Source organism: Bos mutus, chromosome 12, assembly GCF_027580195.1.
Source record: "Bos mutus isolate GX-2022 chromosome 12, NWIPB_WYAK_1.1, whole genome shotgun sequence".
Taxonomy (NCBI): domain Eukaryota; kingdom Metazoa; phylum Chordata; class Mammalia; order Artiodactyla; family Bovidae; genus Bos; species Bos mutus.
The window spans coordinates 16,321,190-16,345,354 of NC_091628.1; the positions used below are offsets into that span (position 1 = coordinate 16,321,190).

At 44.5% G+C, this 24,165-nt stretch overlaps 1 protein-coding gene across 1 annotated transcript in view; it reads right to left on the bottom strand.

The window, feature by feature from the left end:
- Positions 1 to 2,246: 2,246 nt before the first annotated feature.
- Positions 2,247 to 24,165, bottom strand: part of RUBCNL (rubicon like autophagy enhancer) — a 28,152-nt gene continuing 6,233 nt past the window's right edge. The window contains 13 exon segments of the mRNA XM_070380282.1: positions 2,247 to 4,401; positions 5,811 to 5,864; positions 5,867 to 5,900; positions 7,096 to 7,249; positions 9,925 to 9,986; positions 11,280 to 11,518; positions 15,239 to 15,303; positions 17,021 to 17,166; positions 18,770 to 18,902; positions 19,673 to 19,733; positions 20,478 to 20,576; positions 22,674 to 22,884; positions 23,347 to 23,429. Coding sequence (XP_070236383.1) covers positions 4,289 to 4,401; positions 5,811 to 5,864; positions 5,867 to 5,900; positions 7,096 to 7,249; positions 9,925 to 9,986; positions 11,280 to 11,518; positions 15,239 to 15,303; positions 17,021 to 17,166; positions 18,770 to 18,902; positions 19,673 to 19,733; positions 20,478 to 20,576; positions 22,674 to 22,884; positions 23,347 to 23,429 — 1,454 coding nt within the window. The 3' untranslated portion in view covers positions 2,247 to 4,288.

The following is a 24,165-nucleotide window of genomic DNA, read 5'->3' on the forward strand; positions in this document are numbered from 1 at the left end:
TGGCAACCGGCTCCAGTATTCTTCCTGGAAAACCCCATGGACAGAGGAGCCTGGTGGGCTACAGTCCATGGGGTTGCAAAAGACAGACACAACTTACAAACCAAACAACAACAAAAGTCACAGCTGATTACTTCCCCCCAAGATGCTGCACGTGAGCTCAGGCCGCTTCTCTGTTCCAGCAGGCACCTGAGTGAGACAGAGCCTCTATTACCATGGCTGGGAGGAACCACAGTCCAGTCAGATGTGTACACTGGCTATTCCAATGGCTGCATTCTTCCTCAAAACAAAAATTCACAAGTATCACTTCCTGGGTAGCTCCTGTGCACTCTTCCTCAACAAAAGATGTGTCACACACCCGTGCGCAAGCACGAATACATACTCACACAGACCCACACACTCACCAGTGCCTCACAGACATGGCAGCCTGAACACAGAGCCCTTCATGCAACGCGTGAGCCACAGCAACTCCCGCAAATAAACACAAGGGAAGGATGCGAGAATGCCCTCGGCACGATGCCACCAACTTGGGGGTGACCAGCTCTTACAAGTTAAAGGTGTCTTTGTTATCATTTCCAAAAGAGACCACGGAAGAAGTGGAGGCTGTGACACAGTCTTTGGAGGCAGGCAGAATACGCTACCTGTGGGAACCTAGGGAAGTTATTTCTCTTCTCTAAGTCCCAGTGTGCTCACCTGCAAAGAGGAGATAATGACAGGAACCTTGTGGAGCTGTTCTCAGGAATATCAACATGTCCCTCGGACTCTGAGTTCCTAAGAGGGAATGTAAGCTATGGGTAAGACTAAAAGATTATCAGAACTTCCCTGGTGATCCAGTGGCTAAGACGCCTCGCTCCCAATGCAGGGTGCCTGGGTTCCATCCCTGCTCAGGGAACTAGATCCCACATGCCGCAGTTAAGACCCAGCGCAGCCAAATAAATAAATAAATAAAATATTTTAAAGGAATAAAACATTGTCTTAAATCTCATCTCACTTATCCTCAGTTCAGTTGCTCAGTTGTGTCTGACTCTGCAACCCCATGGACTGCAGCACGTCAGGCTTCCCTGTCCATCTATGTGCCTAAATTTCTATTTAAAAAAGACCCAGCTTAAATAATGAAAAGGGGCCCTGTTTTGGCAGAGGTACCTGAGACAAGAAAACATGGACAGAATGAGAGAATACCCGTTTCACAGGAGACACTCATTTCTTGCATGGATTCAATTTCACCCCAGGACTACCCCGGTGGCTTTGCAGTAAGGAATCTACCTGCCAATGCAGGAGATGGGGCTTCCATCCCTGGGTCAAGAAGCTCCTCTAGAGGAGGAAATGGCAACCCACGCCAGTATTCTTGCCTGGAGAATCCCATGGACAGCGGAGGCTGGTGGGCTACAGTCCATGGGGTCACAAAGAGTCAGACATGACTTAGTGACTAAACAACAACATTAACCCACTGAATGAAACACACACACAGGACTCGGGGGGGCGGTGGGGGGGGGGAACCGCCTGTCCCACTTTACTGCCGGCCGTGATGTTTGACAGGCTCATTCCGAGCAGGTTTCCTCAGGGCATGGGAATCCCGGGGATATGACACCACATTCCAGACTAAAGATGTGCTGAGAAGGGACCCAGCCCCAGGGCTCTTTCTCAAGCAGGATAAAAGTATATAGGAGGTGGAAGAAAAAACAAGCTCACATGTTTCAAGAAAGCATGCAAACATAAGAAATAATAGGAGTACGAGACAGCAAAAGAGACACTGATGTATAGATCAGTCTTATGGACTCTGTGGGAGAGGGAGAGGGTGGGAAGATTTGGGAGAATGGCATAGAAACATGTGTAATATCGTGTATGAAACGAGTCGCCAGTCCAGGTTCGATGCACGATACTGGATGCTTGGGGCTGGTGCACTGGGACGACCCAGAGGGAGGGTATGGGGAGGGAGGAGGGAGGAGGGTTCAGGATGGGGAACACAGGTATACCTGTGGCGGATTCATTTCGATATTTGGCAAAACTAATACAATATTGTAAAGTTTAAAAATAAAATAAAATTAAAAAAAAAGAAATAATAGGAAAAAGGGATTCATAAAGGTTCAGTGATTCACCGAACCTTGTTAATGAAATGTCTGTGATTGTAGTTATTACTAGCATCACATTGTTCATTAACAGCATTTCCCCTGTATTTGAAGACATAAATAGCTTATTTACGTTTTCAACTACTTTATGTTCAATTTTATATCTGCAAGACAAAGTTCTGAAAGGCAGGGATAAAGTTCTAGTCACCCACACATCCCCTGACTTTGTGGAATAGAGTTGACAAGAGGTTTGATTTGTGCCCTTTGAAGGGCGCCATCTAGAGGCAAGTACTTCAAATAGCACCTCCATGCTCTGTTAAAGAAACTCAAAACTCATCCATACATACATGTAACTGCAAAAGTAAAGCATACCCCGGACACAAACCCTGGAAGAAGTAAAGTCTCTATGATACAGTTACAAAATTGAATTTAGGCCAGAAACAAAGCCAGAGAATACAGATTTTTGTTTTCAGTTTTTGTTCATTGAAAGTAACAATTCCTTTCACAAAACAAGCTTTATAGGAATAGGAACTGAGTAATTCACCTTGTCAGTTATAATTCATAAAAAACAGGCTCCACCATTAGCTAAATACAACCATTTAAATACAATTTAAGAAGTATCAAAAACCCTTAAAAAAAACACCAGTAGCAGCAAAAACATTGAACATTTGTAAACAAAATCACCAGTAACAGTTCAGGTCAGTTCAGTCGCTCAGTTGTGTTCGACTCTTTGCGACCCCATGAACCACAGCACAGCAGGCCTCCCTGTCCATTACCAACTCCTGGAGTCCACCCAAACCCATGTCCATTGAGTCGGTGATGCCATCCAACCATTTCATCCTCTGTCGTCCCCTTCTCCTGCCCTCAATCTTTCCCAGCATCAGGGTCTTTTCAAATGAGTCAGCTCTTCGCATCAGGCAGCCAAAGTATTGGAGTTTCAGCTTCAGCATCAGTCCTTCCAATGAATATTCAGGACTGATTTCCTTTAGGATGGACTGGTTGGATCTCCTTGCAGTCCAAGGGACTCTCAAGAGTCTTCTCCAACACCACAGTTCAAAAGCATCAATTCTTCAGCGCTCAGCTTTCTTTATAGTCCAACTCTCACATCCATACATGACCACTGGAAAAGCCATAGTCTTTTTGGCTTTGGCTTTGGCATAGTCTGTCTTGACTAGACAGACCTTTGTTGACACAGTAACGTCTCTGCTTTTCAATATGCTGTCCAGGTTGGTCATAACTTTCCTTCCAAGGAGTAAGCATCTTTTAATTTCATGGCTGCAATCACCATCTGCAGTGATTTTGGAGCCCAGAAAAATAAAGTCAGCCACTGTTTCCCCATCTATTTGCCATGAAGTGATGGGACCAGATGCCATGATCTTCGTTTTCTGAATGTTGAGCTTTAAGCCAACTTTTTCACTCTCCACTTTCACTTTCATCAACAGGCTCTTTAGTTCTTCACTTTCTGCCATAAGGGTGGTGTCATCTGCATATCTGAGGTTATGATATTTCTCCCAGCAATCTTGATTCCAGCTTGCACTTCATCCAGCCCAGCGTTTCTCATGATGTACTCTGCATATAAGTTAAATAAGCAGGGTGACAATATACAGCCTTGACGTACTTACTCCTTTTTCTATTTGGACCCAGTCTGTTGTTCCATGTCCAGTTCTAACTGTTGCTTCCTGACCTGCATACAGATTTCTCAGGAGGCAGGTCAGGAGGTCTGGGATTCCCATCTCTTTCAGAATTTTCCACAGTTTATTGTGATCCACACAGTCCAAGGCTTTGGCATAGTCAATAAAGCAGAAATAGATGTTTTTCTGGAACTCTCTTGCTTTTTCAACAATCCAACAGATGTTGGCAATTTGATCTCTGGTTCCTCTGCCTTTTCTAAAACCAGCTTAAACATCTGGTCCATGCTTGAAACATTCATGGTCCATGGTTTACATATTGCTGAAGCCTGGCTTGGAGAATTCTGAGCATTACTTCACTAGCATGTGAGATGAGTGCAATTGTGCGGTAGTTTGAGCATTCTTTGGCACCAGTAACAACTCTACTCTTAATAACAAAGATCCGAAGTCTCCAAAAATATTAAATATATATAATAAAGAGAATATTGGTCATCTTTTTTCTTAATAGACAATAGTCAAACAATGTTATCAACAGGAGACACAAGCGATGTGATCGTAAGGCATGTTGCATGGTCTTTCTCGATATAGTCAAGTACATCATGTTGCTGCAGAGGGTAGACTTTCCAGAAGTCTTCTCCTCGCTGTGATCCTCGCACACCGGGGGCACTTGGAGGACTGGAAGCACTGCTTGTGAAAGCAAGCTCTGCACGCTGCAAGCAAGGAGGAGAGCCGTCAGCAAATGGGTAGCTGGTTTCTCAAATATGTAACAGACACTCATCCCCAGCCTGGGGAAAGAGGACCTAAAACCAAGAGGTCCCTTGAAGACAAGAGGATTTGTCTCCAGTAGATCATGAGGATGGGCCTCCCTGGTAGGTCAGTGGTAAAGAATCCACTTGCAATCCACTTGCAAGAGACACGGGTTCCATCCCTGGGTCGGGAAGATACACTGAAGAAGGAAATGGCAACCTGCTCTATATTCTTGCTTGGGGAATCCCATAGACAGAGGTAGGCTACAGTCCATGACGTCACAAAGACTCAGATACAACTTAGCAACTAAACAAAAACAACAACAAGGCCATGAGGACCAGTGAAACCGGCCCAAAGAGCCTGGGTAGTGGACTGCAGTGCCTCCCAGATCCGCTCAAAGACCATCCACCATGGGTGCCGGGCGAGCTGGTGGCTGATGGCTCAGGAGGTGACATCCCTTCTCTAGAAATGACCCTAACTAAAGAGAGCTGCCTCTATCAAGGTTATGCCCCCTTGCTGGTCTCAGACCATATCCAGTGACTGGTCAATATGAGCTTTAAAGGCCTGGCTGGCTCTCTGTCCTTAATTTGGGAAAATGGTGAAAATCCACCCCAGCTCTAGAGTTCCCTGAGAGATGCACTGAGCCTTCATGACAACCATACCATTTTCAACTTCTTCCTTGGCCCAGTCCTGCTGCCTTCATACCCTCGTGGGCGTGGAGCCTGAGAACAAACCCCAGGGCAGCGGTTCGCAAACTTTTGGCACCAGGGACCAGTTTTGTGGAAGATACTTTTTCCATGGGTCAGGGTGGGGGATGGTTTTGGGATGATTCAAGTGCATTACATTTTTTGTGCATTTTATTTCTATTATTATTAGGTCAGCTCCACCTCAGATCATCAGGCATTAGATCCCAGAGGTTGGGGACCCCTGCAGTGAACTTGGGGTTGACTGTTCAATTACAAAACAGGTGCAGCTGTAACTTGCCCTGATGTAGAAGAACTGGGGGACAGGTCAAGCAGGGCCACCTCCTACCTCTGAACTCTGTTCCCTGAGACATCATCCTTTATCCCTGCCCCACTCACACCTCCTCCCTGTGCATCCAAAACTTTACCAGCTCCAATTCAACAGAGAAGCACACACTAGATCATTATACCTTAAGGAAATCACACTATGCTTTAGTTATTAAGCTGTTATTAAGCTTGATAGCTCAGTTGGTAAAGACTCCGCCTGCAATGCAGGAGACCTGAGTTTGATGGGGTCCCAAAGAGTTGGACACGACTGAGCGACTTTCAGTTTCAAGCTTAAGTTAACAAACTTTGCGCTTATGTTATTATACTGCTATTAAGCGTACGGTATTATGGTATTAAGATACCTGAACATCTTCTACACGTTGCAGTCTGAAATGGGAAAATGACAGCTGTACTCCGCAAAATTCACAAATGAAGCCCTTTCCTTGACATAGCTGTAAGAATAGGAGTCAAAAGTTAGTCTTCATGGCTAACATTTCTCCTGATGGAGAAACTGAGTTCCACTTTCACAGAACTCTATAAACACCAGATTTCCACAGTCCTCCACCCCAGGTATTAAAATTTCTTATTCTAAAATCCCCTAAATTGGTTGTGGAAGTAACACGTTTCTGCATTTAAAAGGTTTATATAAATCTGTGAATTGCAATTTTCATAGAAGTCAAAATGAAACATTCTGCACAGGACAAAAGATAGGCCTAAGCAACAGATCATATTTGCAGAAGGCCACCAAATGTCATGGATACAAGTAACAATTAAAAAACCTGTCTATGTCAAATGAAAGAAAAATTTCAGTTTGGTATTCTATAAGCCAAGATGGTAAACTCCTCTCACTATGCAAGAGTTCTAATGATACAGTTTCAAAAACATCATTTTTTAAGTGTCTGTGACTCCAGCCTCTAGAAGGAACAGAATACTATCTCCTGCCACAGTGGATGGGTCAGAGCAATAACTGTGCGTCCGTTTTGTCTGGACAACTGCATCAGGGTAGTTTGAGGCACCAGAGAAAGATCATGATTTTAAACATGTGTTCTTAAATGATTTCATTTTATTTCTGGGAGCTCCCCTGCAATTCATCAGTCCGTGAAGACACAGAGCTCCTGTCCCACTGGATCCTGAGTCTATGCGGCTGCACTTGGCACACCAGAGCAGACGAGAATGGAGGGAGGCCACGCACCGGGCTGGGTGCTCAGACAACCAGTCGCTTGGCCCAGGCTTGCATACCAGCAGGACACTCTTGGTCTGGTACTGAACAGCTCTGAACCTCATTTCACTCATCTGTAAGGAGTGCAGGGGCTTCCCTGGGGGCTCAGTGGTAAAGAACCCACCTGCTAATGCAGGAGACGTGGGTTCAATCCATGGACTAGGAAGATCCCCTGGAGAAGGAAATGGCAACCCATTCTAGTATTTTTGCCTGGAAAATTACATGGACAGAGGAGCCTGGTGGGCTACAGTCCATGAGGTCGCAAAGAGTCGGATACGACTTAGTGACTAAACTACGGCAATGAAAAGTGTTGCTGGCACTTTCCTCAGTTTATGAGGGTAAAGCAGCTAAGTGCAAAACAGCCCACCCAGGATCGGCCGCAGAAAGGACAGCTCAGGGACACACCCGCTGGGGCAAGCAGATCTCACCTCACAGCTGGCCACGTGCTCGAGGGAAGCTTTCAGAATGTCCTTGAGCAAGGGCGCCAGCAGCCCTTTCTTGACCTTGACCATGTCCTCCAGGGAGAACAAGTGGAGCGCCTCCGTCAAGTGTCCCGGCAGCTGCTCAAACTCCTTTAATGTGCTTCCGGAGAGAAAACCAGAGGAAATCAGAAACCCACCCACACAGGTCGGGGCAGGAACCAGGGACTGGGGAGAAGGGTTTGTTTTTTCCTGGCTCTCAAAACTGAAATTTTTCAACTCAACTTAAAAAAAAAAAATAGCCGTAGGAACAAGTTAACTCCCTACTTTACATTTTGCAAGTTTTGCTTGGAAGCCAGAAAGTTAAAATTCCGTAAATAATGATTTCAAAAAGCTGAATGAGAAAAGTGTCCCTGACAGCTGCCCATGTACACTGAGTGAAAGAAAACTTAAAATTTGGTTTTTGAGTCTTGACAACACGTACTGAGATAATAATGACCACTTTCTTCAACTCCAGCTCAGTTTCAAGTCCATCAGTGTGACTGATGGATATCTCAGGAAGAGTTATTGATGCTATGACTCCCAAACCTCAGGTCCAGCACTGATATTAAGACACAAGCATCCAACTGAGTTGGGAAGATCCCCTGGAGAAGGAAATGGCAACCCACTCGAGTATTCCTGCCTGGGAAATCTCATGGACAGAGGAGCCTGGTGGGCTGCAGTCCCACAAGGAATCGGACACAACTAAGCAACAACCACAAGGGCGGGCTGCTTAAAGGCACTTGGATGCCCCGAGGGCATTCAGAACTGTATGTAATCTCCTCCGAGCCCTCCGGTCTCTTTCTGAACCCCCTATGTCAGTTAGCAGCATCACCATGCACTGCATTCCCAAGCCTACACTGAACTTGATGCTCTAGGGATACTGCTGCTGAACCCAGTTTAATTCTCTGCCCAGCTACGGGTGGTCCTGGCTCACACTATTTCCTCGGCCGGAGGGCCCCTGAACCCTCATTTTTCCTCTGACTTGCTCTTCAAGCTCTGGCTTTGTCCCTAGGAAGCCTTGTGTGCCTGCCTCCCCACCTTGTCCCTTAAAAAATATGTGCTGCCCCTCCCCCATGCCCTCAGGAGCACGTGCACCAGTGACAGGCAAATCTTTGGCAAAGATCTCTCTGTGCTGACTTCCTCTCCAGACTTCCTCTGAACACGTGTCCTGTGGCTTTTTCATCGGAAGCACAGAGTGGATATTCAAGACATTTTTGCAGATGGTAAGAACTGTGGATGTTGTTACATGTTACAGAGAAAACTGAGGCCCTGAGAAGAAACTAATTTTTCACCCCAAAGCCAGGTGGTAGAGCTCAAGGCCATATGATTATAAAGGACAAGCTCCTCCCCAAGAAATGTAATTCAGAAGTAGTGCATCATTAAATAAAGATCAGAAACAGAAAGCAGCTTTAAAAGAGAACAAAATTTTTTTGAAAACCTGTAATCCCAACTGGTAGCTCAGATGCTAAAGAATCTACCTGCAATGCAGGAGACCCTGATTCAATCTCAGAGTTAGAAAGATCCCCTGGAGAAGGGAATGGCAACCATTCCAGTATTCTTGCCTGGAGACTCCCATGGACGCACCATGGGGACACAAAGAGTTGGACACAACTGAGAGACTAACACTATGATCTCAGCTATTAAAACAAATAATCCTAACTCCTTGAGTAAGCTACTTTCCCTCCTCTTAACAATATCTCTGCTGAATGAATTCATGCCTGTGCCTTTATGGCCATGGCCTCCTATGGACATACCTATGGATGTGGTCAGAGATTCAGCTGAAGCTTAGTGTTTGGGTGTGATTTTTTTTTTTTTTTTTGGATAACAAAAGATATTTAAAATGTATTAGGTGTTCAGTAACAGGACAATACTTAAATGAATACCACATCATAGTACAGAAAAATATTATACAGCCAATAAAAGTTGACATGCCTCTTTATCACTGTTTTAAAAGGCAGTGGTACACCCATGAACACAGCAGCACTGGTCACAAAAACCAAAAGAAAGCAACCCAAGATAGATGGATCAATCAACAAAAGATGGACTATACAGACAATGTATGAATACTCAACATCACTCCGCCTTTCAAAGGAAATCCTGACATGGGCCACAGTGTGAGTGAAGCTTGAAGACATGATGCTACATGAAACCCCAGGCACAAAACAATAAACACTGTGATTCCACTCATATGAGGTACTTAGAATAGTCAAAATCATAGAGACAGAACAGAGAATGGTGGTTCCCACAGGCTGGAACAGAGGGTGGAGAACTACTGTGGGTAAAGAGTTTCAGTTTTACAAAATGAAAAGAGCTCTGTGGATGGATGGTGATGGTGGTTGCCTACCAACATGAATGTACCTAACCGCTTAACTGTACACTTAAAAATTTATGTTATGTGTATTTTATCACAACTTAAATCCCCTGCAGAAGGGAAAGGCTACCACTCCAGTATGCTGGCCTGGAGAATTCCATGGACAAAGGAGCCTAGTGGGCTACAGTCCATGGGGTCACAAAAGTTGGATACAACTGAACGACTTTCACTTTCATTTTTTTTCCCCAAAATAATAATAAAAGTCCACTGGCTAGGGTTGTTTTATGCTTATACTGGTCCATTCTTCTTAATGTGTTAAATTCCCTGGTAGTGAGTAAGAACGTTTAGCAACGTTCAAGAGAGTGTCTACATCGCCAAGGAGAGGCATGAGACGGTCACTCTGCACTGGTGGAGACGGACCACAGAGTGTGGAGGTTATCAGACCTCCCATTCATAGCCCAGCCCAGCCCAGCCCGCAGCAGTACCTTTCAGCAAACCTGCAGGTCTTCAACAGCTTCTTGATATGAAACAGCTGCTCCTGGATTTCCTAATGTGAGAAACCAAACGGGGGGAGGGGGGGAAGTGTAATATGATTAGTAACACTGGACATGCATAAGTCAAAATTAAATGTTAGTTCTAACCTTGAAATGCTACAACTCTAGACAATAAGCCTTTGAAATGCACAGTCTATAAAGCATATTGACTGTGCATATATATAAAGCATATAATGCACAGTCTATAAAGGGGCCCATGACTGAGTCCAGAGATCTACAGAGGGTCCAAGAAGGACCCAGGTCTTGGGGACTCTAAAGCTTACACAATGTTGGGGGCCTTCTTTTTAAAAAACACCAAACTATGTACAAAAGAAGGAGATTCTGTGATTGGAGACACCATGGATGTACCTGGAGGACATAATGCCAAGTGAGTGAAGTCAGACACAAAAAGACAAAAACTGCCTGATCTCATTTATACAGGGAATCTAAAAAAGTCAAGTACATAAAAGCACAGACTATAAGGGTGGATCCTGGACTGAGAAGGTGGGGAAATGGGGAGATAATTGGTCCAGGACACAGAGTTACAGTTACCTAGGATAAGACCATGGGGTCGCGAAGGAGTTGGACATGATTTAGCAACTAAACAACAAGGATAAGTCTAGAGATCTCATGTACAGCATGATGACTATAATTCACGAGACTGTATTAAAAACTGGAAATTTGTTAGGAGAGTAAGTTTCAGGTGTTCTCATCACATACACAGGTAACCCTGTGAGGGGATGGATGTCTTAATTAGCTTGACTATCAATCATTTCACTGTGTATATATATACATCAAGTCATCAGGTAGTACTCCTTAAACACATACAATTTTTCTTTAAAAGATGGTGGTGGTTGAGTCGCTAAGTTGTGTTCGATTCTTGCATCCCCATGGACTGTAGCCCACTAGCCTCCTCTGTCCCTGGGATTTTCCAGGAAAGAATCCTGGAGTGGGGTTGACATTTCCTTCTCCAAGGGATCTTCTCGACCCAGGGATCTAACCTGGTCTCCAGGAATGCAGGCAGATTCATTACTGACTGAGCTAGCAGGGAAGCCCCATTTAAAAGATAATAAAATTCAAAAGCTAGGTACAAACAAAACTAGGCATAAAGGTAAGATTTGGGTAGGGGCTTTGAAAAGAGCCAAAGCAGGAGAAGGTCTCTGAAGCATAAGCTCCAGCTGCTGTATGGTTAAGTCCACCCCTTCAAGGGTCTGTCTGGATCGCCGGAGCCGGGGGAGACGTCCACTTACTGCCGCAGGGCCCTTTCGGCCGCTGGACTCCCTCCCCCAGGAAAGGTGGCTGCTCACCCTCACTCTGTCCAGTTCCTTGGCCTTGGTGTACAGGCCGTGGCTGACGTGCAGCAGGTTGAAGATGGGCTCGTGCCATATGTGGTCCAGCAGGCGTTTGGAGAAGTTGCTGACGTAGTACTTCCGGAAGTCCCACATCCTGAGGATCCGGGCGGGAATGCAGGACTCCGAGTAGGAGTGGCAGCAGTCGCAGAAGTACTTCCCCAGGTATTCGCAGTACCGGAGCCGCTTCACGAACTCTGCCGGGGTGCAAAGGACGATGAGCACCAGGTCACCTGAGGCCGGAAACCCACCCGCGCCCCACCCTCGCCTCCAACGCCGGCGCAAGGTCAAGACTCAAGATGGCTGTCCTCATGCTGCTGAAGCCATGCTGGGGAGAACAGCAGACACTGGAGGCCCTGAGTCACGGAGGGTCATGAGCTTCACTTTTGTGGAATGGGTGTTGGAAAACAGAACCCTCCCCCCAGCACTCCTGGATTTGGAATATGGGCCTTTAAACTGACACGGGGCCAACAGAACATGAGATTCAAGGTCTGGGGATTTGGTGGGCGTGCAGACCCAACCTCCTACTTGGCAGGAAGACTCTGACAAGCCCGAATCTCTTCAGGCTAATTGTCCTGAAGCCACCAAAACAGCCCAGAATTGGATTCTGTGATACCACAGGTATGAAAAATGCTTTGTAAATGATAACGCATTCTATGTATGCTATTGGAAAGTAGTACCCTAAAAGAGTTCCTGGATAAATCCATGAAAAAAAAAAAAAAACAGAAAAATGCACAAAGGATGGAAATACATGGGAAGAGAAAACATAACCAGTAAAGATCTGAAAAACATATATGGTGACCCCCATCCCCTACACACACACACACACACACACACACACACACACTCCTTTGGGGACAATCACTTCCACACACACACACACACACACACACACTCCTTTGGGGACAATCACTTCCTTAGGCAACTTTTCACTCCCAAGCCAATAAGCCTGGATTAAGTTCCCTGGCTATAAAAACCATAGCATTCTTGACTTTCTCTTTCATTGAAAGTATCACCCAATTGTTTACTTGGCTGATGACATCCTGTCAGCAAGCTCCAAGAGGGAAGGACCACATTCCAATCAACATTGCACACCTACATCTTCACATCTGAACAAACTCTGGGAGGTACTTTAAAAGTTGGTGGAATCATAGTCACACATCTTCACAGTTTCAAACTCATACATTCAGTATTTACTGAGGCACCAGGATACAGTGGTTAACCAGAGAGATATGGTCCCCATTAGACTTCATCTGGGAAGATGAGTCATTGAAAGAAAATCACTTCCAACTGTGATGCATGGCAGGCACTATCATTCTACCATGGCAGGCATGGTAGAAGGAAGTTCAGATGGACTTATGCTTCTTGTTTTTATTTCTTGAGGTGGAGATGCTCAAAGTCTTACTCCATCCCAGAACGCCTATCAAAGGCCAAGGGAACCCTTTCCAGCAAATCTTCTCTTCCTAGGCTTTCACAGGTCAGACCTATGGATGCTCTCACAGCAAAATAAGTGATTCCCACTCTCAAGTGGGCAACTCGCCTTTCTGATTGGGTGAAACCTGATTTTCTAGGCCCTCAGGCCACTCCCTCAAACTTTCTCAGAGGAGTCTGGTTAGGTCCTAGGTAAGCCATCCAATCATTTAACAAATATCTTTCAAGTCCCAACTGTGTGCCAGGCATACTTGTAGGAGCAGGAGATAAAGCAATGGATAACACAGACCACATATTGATAATATGTATATAATAGGTAACTAATGAGAACCTATTGTATAGCCCAGAGAACTCTATTCAGTGCTCTGTGGTGACCTAAATGGGAAGGAAATTCAAAAAAGAGGGGATATATGTAAACATATAACGGATTCACTGTGCTGTACAGCAGAAAGTAACACAAGATTGTAAAGCAAGTATACTTTAATAACAGTCAATTAAAATAAAACAAACCATGTATCTGTCCTCATGGAACTTAGAATCTAGTGAGAGACAGATAATAGTAAGAAAAATCAATAAGAGTATTTTAGGGAGATAAGGACTTGAATAAAAACAAAAAGGAAGGCGAATATCAAGTGTATGTGTGTGTTTGTGGCCAAGAGGGTGATGAGGTGGAGTTTCAATAGGGCAGCCAAGGAAGACCTGAGAGTGCAGATGGGAAGGAAGGAAGGGAACTGGGCCTGGTTGGGGGAGGTGGGGGGGGTGCGTGACCAGGGGAGGGCATTCCAGGGAGAGAAAAGCACAGATGCTCACAGGAGTGAGCCTGTCACCTTCAAGAACCAGCAGGGAGGCCATGTGGCTTGAGCTCAACGCCCGATGGGGCAAGAGCTGGGAGATGAGAGTCGGAAAGTAATGGGCAGTCACAGTGAAGGTCACAGTGGCCTCTTCAGCAAAGAGAGGGCAGTGTTATGAAATGACTATAACAACTTCTCATCGTGGACACCTCTCATAAAAACAACGCATGTCCCCCCTTTCTGTGCTATACACTAGGTTCTCACTAGTCATGTACTTCATTCATAGTTGTATACATACATCAATCCCAATCTCCAACCCCCAAAAGAGAAGGTACAGTCTATTTGCAGGACATACATTAAGTGAACCTTAAATACATATTCCAGTATACATTCAGTTCAGTTCAGTCGTGTCCAACTCTTTGTGACCCCATGGACTGCAGCATGCCAGGCTTCCCTGTGCTTCACCAACTCCCAACTCCTAGAGCTGGCTCAAACTCATGTCCATTGAGTTGGTGATGCCATCCAACCATCTCATCCTCTGTTGTCCCTTTCTCCTCCTGCCTTCAATCTTTCCCAGCATCAGGGTCTTTTCCAATGAGTCAGTTCTTTGCATCAGATGGCCAAAGTATTGGAGTTTCAGCTTCAGCTTACAATATACATTAGGTGCAGACAAATACTATTTGATTGCACTTACGTGAGGTACCAAGAAAAGTCAAATTCATAGAGTCAGAAAGTACATTGGTAGATGCCAGGGGCTGGGGGATAGGAGGTGGGCAGAGGGAATGAGGACAGTGTGTATTGGGGACAGAGTTTCAGTTTAGGAAGGTAAAAAGTTTGAGAGATGAATGATGGTGAGAGTTGCACAACAGTGTGAATATACTTAGTGCCACTGAACTATACAGTGGAATGTGGTTAAAATAGTATGTTTTATCCATACATGACTAATGTGGATGGACTAGTGATGTATGGATGTGAGAGTTGGACCATAAAGAAGGCTGAGAGCTGAAGAATTGATGCCTTCGAATTGTGGTGTTGTAGAAGACTCTTGAGAGTCCCTTGGACAGCAAGGAGATCAACCCTGACTATTCACTGGAAGGACTGATGCTGAAGCTCCAATACTTTGGCTACCTGATGTGAAGAGCTGACTCATTGGAAAAGACCCTGATGCTGGGAAACATTGAAGGTAAAAGGAGAAAAGGGTGGCAGATGAGATGGTTAGAAAGCATCACTGACTCAATGGACATGAATCTGAGCAAACTCAGGATGATAGTGAAGGACAGGGAAGATTGCATTAATGCAGTCCATGGAGTCGCTAAGAGCTGGACAGGACTTAGTGACTGAACAACAACAAGAGTATGTTTTATATTATGTGACTTTCAAGACAATTAAAAAACATTAAAACAATAATGATGCAAACTGCTCAACTTTCTTTGGATGTATAGAGAGATAAATAGGAAATCTAAAATTGGTTATTTGGGGGGCTTTTTTACTTATGATATTTAAAAATGTAAGAGTATGGGTATGAAATTTTGTAAATTTCATTCATATGCTTATTAATCAAATCACTGTTGAACAAAAGATTTGTTGCTATATATTGTCTTGCATGCACTTGAGAGAAATGAATATACCAATATTTATGCTTTAAGGTAAAAATATCATTGCCTAATAAGTAAGCAACCCAAAATCCATACTTACTAGGTTCTATTGGAGTTCCACAGCCAGCACAGAAAAAATTTTGGGCTATTACCACGAGATCCCTCCTGAGGACAGAAAATGATAACAGTTATATTTCAGAAAAGGCCAACAGAGCATTTTTCACTGATTGGAAAAGAAATTGACATGAGGATGTTCTTCTTAGCTTCAGGGCTTAATTTTATCATTTTTTCATTTGGGAAAGAAATAAAATTTTTCTTTCCCAAGAACAGAGCTTTCCAGTTGAAATCTCTGGGTCTTTTAAAAGCTCTTGCTACCACCAAAGCAGACGTCAGTATCACAAATAACCATTCCACCAAAGAGTCTTTAGAGACTTCTCATGGGGCATCACAGAGTTCTCTCTCCTGAGAGAACTAGAAGCATATAATACATGGGAGGAGGTTCAGGGGGATAAGACACCATCCCCAAACTTACTTGGGAAGTTTACAAATGGATCCAGGGACATTTAGATGAATATGAGGTATTGTAAGACAATGCTGTCAAAGATTTTTGGTGAAAGATAGAATATTGAAGTGTTTGCTATTCAACTGTTAGTGTTACAATTCCATATGGGATTTGGCAATATGGAGAAAGTTGTAACACTTTAATACAGTTTAAGGTCAGGAAAAATGGCCAAGGTAAAAATGCATGGTAAAAATATGTGTGCGTGGTAAAAAATGTGTGCTTTAGAGAGAACCCAGAAAAATCCCAGAGGAAAGACAATCCACGTCAAGGGAAGTGACCCCGCCCAAGGCTTGGAGAGGGAACTCTTCTCCCTAAGCAGCCCCAGAGAACTTCCTCATACTCTCCCAAGAGGAAAAAAGGATATAAGGCACCTCTGTGGGGCACAGGCAATGACCACTGCCAGCCCCTTCATAACTCTGCAGTTTGTACACTGTATTAAATACCAACCAAGAGGAATGAAAAAGAATGCATTTGGTTAAAATATCCTTTTGTCTACAATGTCATATACTCTCAGAATAAACAAATTAAACTACTACTTTAAATTATGGGATTCCCAGGTGACTCAGTGGTAAAGAACCCACCTGCCAATGCAGGAGATGCAGGTTCCATCCCTGGGTCAGGAAGATCCCCTGGAGGAGGAAATGGCAACCCACTCCAGTATTCTTGCCTGGAAAATTCCATGGACAGAGGAGCCTGGCAGGCTACAGTCCATGGGGTCACAAAGAGTCAGACATGACTGAGCAACTCAGCACAGCACTACTTTAAATTATTGTATATATTTATATATATATCTATATCCTTTTTGCACCATCTTATTTCTTTGTCTTTTAGAATTTTGTTACTTCTTAGAGAACAGAGATGTTTTCATTTGCATTCTGTCACGTTTTTTAACTGTAAGAGCTCTCCTCAAGATGAAATTTTCCTTTAAAAAAATGAATTCACTGACTTTATTTCACATTGCCCTGGAAAATAGAGTGGTCTAGTCTTAAAATTACTGTATGATATTTTTAAGGTTCACCATTAGCCACTTAATATGAGCCTGTTTACTTTTCAATTATTATGTAATGTTCATAGTTAAGGAAACATAGTTAAGTTCTCAACGTGTCAAAACTTACAGAGACCAAAAGCCCACTATATATGGGGTGCCAAGAAAGCTAACTCAGAAAAATGTGCCCAAGTTTCTTTTTCCTAAAACAAATTTTCCTTTGTCCCTTGGTGTTTTATTTTTTGCCTTCACCCATCTCTATGAAGAGACAGAAGGAACCCATCACAACTTTTGTTTTAACTGGACTGGTGGTCCAAGCAGCAACCTAGACTTACTTGAGTGGTGGATGAATATCAAATATGATTTGAAACCTAGGGGGCGCCCAGTCTCCAGTCCCTCTGATCCTCGACTTCAGTTTAATTTCCTGGACAACATCTGTGCTGGATTCAAAGTCTTTCTGGACCCGCTCTTCATTTATAACCTGCATAAATAACCCAGAAGAGGATTCAGGAGCAACTTAAACAAGCACATTTCAGGAACTGAAATAAAAAGAATGTTCAGATGTATTCCCAACATTAACCTTTACCTTGAAAAATAAAAACTGCCTTTAAGTGAATAACAGAACCTGGCCAGAGCCGTCTCTGTGTCTAAAACCCTCTGCAGGAGAACTGCTTCAGACGCCACCCAGCTGAGATCACTCTGCTCGGTATTTTTAGTTAGTTCTTTTGTTTCCAGACTGCGAATTACTGTAAGTAGGTCAGTGTGAACTGGAATGCCTTCCTGCCTTGCAGAAGCCGAAGCCTCACCCTGCCTAGTCAAGAGCTGACAGACACTGTGGATCTGAATCTCCTTCTCCAGGAATTGTTCTCTGCAGACACTGCCCAGCTTGTACACGTGCAGACCCCACCTCTGACCATGAAACTTTTCTCTTAGCATCTAAAATCAAGACTTCTCTGATTACCATCCACATCCTCCACAGTTTGGCCGCTTTTGAGCCTTACTTCCCAGGAAGATTAAGATGAACGATCCCCCAAACATACCCCACTACCCACAAACATGTTCTCCAACTACATTAAATGACTCTGCTCAACAAACACCACGGGGACTTCCCCGGTGGTCCAGTGGTGAAGACTGTGCTTCTACCGCAGGGGGCGCGGGTTTGATCCCTGGTCAGGGAACTAAGATGACGCAGCCAAAAGAACCAAAACCCAGAAGCACCGGGCACCTCCCAGTCACTTCTACTCCAGCTGCTCCTTTGCCAAGAGTGCCCTTCATACACCCCTACCTGACCTGCTACAGTTCTGCCTGGCCTGATACCTGGCTCAAGTCCTGAGATCTCCATTCAGCCTTTTCAGGTTCCCCTGATGACGTGGAATACCGCCTCCCTTGCACTTCCAGTGTGCTTTCTCTCCTACCCGATGACAGCCTCTGCCACCCCATCCTCTGCCCGCACTGAGCTGCCTGTTTGGAGGGCAGAGCACTCCACAAGGGGACCAGCCTGGACTTTCAAATGAGGCAGCCTGGGAGCTCAACTCCTGCTTTACCACTGACCAGCCCCGCTGAGGGTCTGCAACTAACACCTTAAACTTAAAATAACGGGCTTCCATGGTGGTCTAGTGGTTAAGAATCCACCTGGCAATGCATGGCACATGCGTTTGATCCCTGGTCCGGGAAGATTCCACATGCCGCAGGGCAACTAAGCCTGTGAGCTGTAACTACTGAGCCCATGCGCTGCAACAAGGGAAGCCACTGCAATGAGAGGCCCTTGCACTAGCCCCGGCTCACCACAACTAGAGAAAAACCTGTGCCTAGCAATGAAGACCCAGCACAGCCATAAATGAATGAGTAAATAAATTAAATTAACAATAGCATCTACCTCACAGGAGATATGTGACGATTAAGACATGAATTGCTGAGCACAGGCCCTGGTGCATTACAAATGCCCAATAAACATCAGATTCGTCCTTCCTTTCGAGTCTCCCCTAACGCCCAGCAGCCATACAAGGAAACACAGAAACCTCTGATGTGGAGAGCAGGCAAAATGAGAATTTAAGAACTGAAGATCAAATTCTGTTGAGACTTACTATGGAGCCAGCTGCATCGAGAGAGCCTGTCAGCTGATAATGAACTTCTGCCAGCATCCAGCATTTCCTGAATACGCGGTATAACTCTTTGGCTATTAGCTCAGCAGAATTGAAGTTTGGCTCATGAATGACACTGCAATGTAAGAGATGCAAACATGGAAAATTATTTTCATAAGAAGTGTGTTAAGGGTCTTTTGCTGTGGGTTTTTAACTATTTCCCCTCCCCCCTTGAAAAAAGCAGAGGAGATGACACAGAGCAGACCATGTGTGTGTCAACCACACCCCAGTGGTTATCTTACTTAACTCAATCCTTCCACGTTCCACAGAGCAGCTTGTGTTTATTGAGGGTACCAAGGTGGGGAGGGGTGGTGAGAAGAGGACCAGGTTTAAAGTCAGAAGACCTGGGTTCAAGCCCTCTCTTTTGTGCCCCCATGGACTGCAGCCCAGCAGGCTCCTCAGTCCATGGGATTTCCTAGGCAAGAATACTGGAGTGGGTTGTCATTCCTTCTCCAGGGGATCTTCCCACCCAGGGATCGAACCCATGTCTCCTGCATTGGCAAGTGGATTCTTCTCCACTGAACGAACTGGGAAGCAAGTTCAAGTTCCCCCACTGCTATTTAACAGCATGGTGTCTGGATGTACATCTCATCTGAACCTCAGTTTCTACACCCATAAAATTGGGTTTAAAAACCCCTGCCCATCCCACCCATGAGGATTAAATGAGAATGTGTACAAAAGTCTTTCAAACACTCTAAAAACACTGTAGGAACTTTCGTGGTGATTGTTTCATTTCTAAACAGTGATCCCTGTCATTGGAACTGACTGAATTTGGCCCAAGATGTCAGAGGCCTGGTGTGATGGCCTAGGGGTCTGTGTGCTAATGAAAGTGGGAGGGAGAGATACCTCTTAGAGGTGTCGGAGGAACATCCACAGGGCTCTGTGGTATTGCTGAAATCTCCAAGTTCTGTGGGAAAATCAAAGAAAAGGTAATGGAGGGCTTTTAGTCTGTTTCTCTTAACCACAGTCAATTTGATACGAACACAAAACTGCTGCTGCTAAGTCGCTTCAGTCGTGTCCGACTCTGTGTGACCCTGTAGACGGCAGCCCACCAGGCTCCCCCGTCCCTGGGTCCCTGGGATTCTCCAGGCAAGAACACTGAAGCAGGTTGCCATTTCCTTCTCCAATGCATGAAAGTGAAAAGCGAAAGTGAAATCGCTCAGTCCTGTCTGACTCCCAGCGACCCCATGGACTGCAGCCTACCAGGCTCCTCCATCCATGGGATTTTCCAGGCAAGAGTACTGGAGTGGGGTGCCATTGCCTTCTAACACAAAACTAGCTGCCTACATCTCAGAAAGGACCAGTTATTCAAGATCTCCATCCTTCAGGTTCTTTTGCGTTTCTGTTGTGAGACAACAGCTATTATGAGGCCACAGATGGGATTTTATATATGCTTATCTGAAATTTCACCAAAATATAAAGGAGGGGGCCAAACAGATATCAGACCCTAATGGTATCTGCTTTTGCATTCAAATCTACGTGAGATGAGGGATTAATATCAAGACATCGTATTTTTTTTAATACCAGGGACACGGTCTGATTTGGGGAGGGCTTTCCCTGAATGACACCGTCATGTATCGTGCGTGATGCGTGTCATCAGGCGTGTGGGGGAGGGTGCCTCCGTCACGGCCCACGAGTTTCCAAATCTCACCTACGATAACGAAGTCATCAAAGTCACATTTGCAGTCCTCTTCCGTCACCTCAGAGAAAGTAGGTGTTTCAACCACCGGGCTGACCTGTAACACGCAACCTAGAGAAGACAGGAAGAAGAGAAAAAGACTGTCCAACCTGCAACACCCGGCTAAATTGAAACGGAGGAATGAAAGGGCTGCGGTGACTTGAAAAGAATTTTAAAATTCAGCTGCAATAATCAGGAAGGTCAGGGGGTGAGGAGGGAGGTGGGAGGGGAGTTCAGCATGGCGGGGACACATGTATGCCTAGGACCGATTCATGTTGATGCATGGCAAAAACCATCTCAATATTGTAAAGTACTTATCCTCCAATTAGAAAGGGCAGGGAGCTATTTTTGTGTTGTCCTTATGTTCACAAGATTAAGTGAAACAGACTGATGAGTCTATTGGGGTCCATAGGAGTATTCTACTTATTTGGAAGTTTGAAATTTCTACAATACAAAGTTTAACAAATGGAAGAGACGGGAGAAACAATCTTTTGTTGTTGTCGTTCACAGTAAGGAAAGGAGTACAGGTGACATGAACATTGCACTAGGTTGAGTGTGCGTGCTCGCTCCCTCGGTCGTGTCCAACTCTTCGTGACCCCGTGGACTGCAGCCCTCCATGGGATTTCCCAGGCAAGAATAACTGGAGTAGGTATCAAACCCATGTCTCCTGTGTCTCCTGCATTGGCAGGCAGATGCTTTACCATTGAGCCACCTGGGGAGCCCACTAGGTTGAATATGTTCCCCTAAATGTCCCCTACCAGCACCTGTGAACATGACTTCATACGGAAATAAGGTCATTGTAATCAAGTTAAGCTGTGGTCATGCTGGATCAGGGTGAGTCCTAGAGCCAATGTGAGTGATGTTGTAAAAAAGACAGAAGTTTGTACACAGACACGGATACTCAGAGACCAAACATCCTGTGAACATGGAGGGATGCTCTACAAGCCAGGAGCAGCAGCAACTGCCCAGAGTCTGGAAACAGGCAGGGACCAAATTCTCCCTCAAAGCCTCTAGAAGAAACCAACCTTCCAGACAATTCCATGGCCGACCTGTGACCTCCATGATTGTGAAAGGATCCATTTGTGTCGTCTTACGCCACCCAATTTGAGTATTTTGCTACAGGTCCTTCAAGACACTAATACAGATATGTTCATGCTTTCCTATCCCTAATACCAGTTTGGAGAATTAGCCTAAGAATGTCTTTACACAGAGAGACAGAAAAGTGAAAAAGGAAGGTTGTGATCACAAAGGAGTTTTTAAATCCATTTAAAGTGTTAAAATATTGTAAGCCACCTAAATGCCAAATAACTGGGGAAAGACTTTGCAAATCATGCTGTTACTTCAAGAAACACCCTCACTGAAAAACTGTGATCACAGATAAACCATTCTAGCTGGGGGATATCAGCTTCTCAGCTTTGGTTTCCTCCTGGGTTAATGGGGGCAGTTTCACCCACTTCTGTGTTTCTTACACTCTTTTGATCATGATCAGCAGTAACATACAATTTACTTTGTAACCTGGCACAGGCATAAAATATATATAACTGATAAAGTTCCAGGAAGCATCGCTCACCCCATGTGAGGCGTGTGCTGATACTGTGCAGTTGTTTGCTTGCCTTTTTAATACTGTCTGGATCAAGCTGCAATTTGTTGAACTCTGCTCTACCTCATGAAGTAACCTCTATGACCACAAATGTCACAAGGGTGATACTTGATATAAGATCAATTTTTTATCTGGGTGGTAGAAATACTTTAAATTTTTATTTCATATATTAATATTAAAAAATTTCAGCTAGACATGAGCTTCCAGTCAACCATTCAACACATACTTATAAAGTATTTCAGGCAAAGCCCTACCTGTGGATTCCCAACATCTGTGGATACCCAGTGCATCACGGACTCCTTGTTACCAGGATGAATGAAAGAGGACAACGTAGGGAAGGAAGCCAGTGTAAAGAAGAGGAATGCTGGGTGACAAGACAGAGGAAGGGGAAGAGCAGGATGGAGCCTAAGAAAAAGCACGTGGATTTCACAACTGAGTGGTACATGGTGACCACTTCCAAGCCAAGTGGCAGAAATGGCGGGGATCATCAGGTTACTCCAGAAGGACAGGGTTTGACAGATGTGTGGGGAGAATACAGCAGAAAGCTTCCTCATATTTCCCCCACTCACCTTCATAGCCACTGTCAGATGAAGTGGAAGACCCAGATTCCTGCTTTACGTGGGTATAAAAGGTCCCTTCCAAGTCTGCCTGACTGTTCCCAAGTGACCTGCCGGCCTCTTCTGTACTCCAGGTCTCTGTGTGCTGCTGACTTAGAATATTACACTTCATTTTCTCCATGACTGATATAATCATATCTGCAACGTAAAAGTGGGCATTTTCCTGCAGAGGCAAAGATGATCAGTTAAAATTCTCACAAGCATAATCAACTTGGTTTTTTTTTCCCCCCAGTGAGGGTGTATTAGATTGAAACATCAAGAAGTTATATTTAAGTGAAGTTAATGCATAGACATGTATTTATTTCACTGTGTTATCATAGGTCATTACATCAAGAATAGCCCATATCTTCCAGAGGTGGAAGATTTAGCCCACTGCAACCAAAAGATGATGCAAGTTGAATTTCCTGTGGTATTAAATCCTAGATTGGTGGTGCTGCAATGGGAGACATTACTCATCAATCATGGAAAATTTCCCAGCTGAGGTCAGACCCTACCAGTCAAATGTTGAAATGAAACATTTGCCATGCCTCCTCCAGTGCGGTTTACAGACTGAAATCAGAACAGGCATACTCCCAAGTGTTAACCCTCTTGGTGGTTTTAAAAAGAAGAAGGAAGCCATGTTCACCTTTTCTACATCAACAGGGAGAACGAATGCCTCTGGTGAGAAGGAATTTGAGGAAACAGTTCTTCCGCCAACTTGAACAGCATCTGCCAATACAGCAAGTTATTAAAAATGGAGAAAAAGAAATTCAAAGTTTATCTACGAAAACAATTTTAGGGAGTGACTTTCAAATGTTGTTTAAAATATTAGCACAATTCTAGAATAAAATAGGATGACACAAGAAGAAAGACTCCTCTGATGGTAGGCCTTGTAGGTGGCAGAGGGTCATTATTTCTGCAAGAAGCTATTGAATAACTTGAGAGGAACCCTTAGAGAAGGCACGGGAGAACCATGGGAATGGAGGAGAGCAATGAGGAAAGAGGGGAAAGAGAAGAGAGTCATGGAAACTACCTACAGGAGATGGAGGGTGAGAAGGAATTGTCTGGAAGCAAGACCATAAGAATTACGGGATCCTTCCTCCAACTCACTGCAAATGACCTAAAACTTCCTGTTTACAGTAACAAAATCTATCTGAAAAAGGTCAGCACCGCTTCTCTAAAATGATCTTCCTCTAGTCAGAAACAAGAAGAAACTGCAGAGGTTATATTCGGCTGACTCATCCATTCTGCATCCTTATTAAGCCACTGCATTACTGGCAATGAACGCCACCAAGACAAAAATGAGGTCTGTCATGTGATATCTGATTGCAGCACATAAGGCAAAACATTTCTGTGACATCCATGAGCGCTGCTGTGTCAACCTGATGAATCAGAACCAAGTGCTACAGATGTCTTGATGGTTTTAAAGCTCTCGGGGTGGCAAGCAGACAGGCAAGCAGGATTC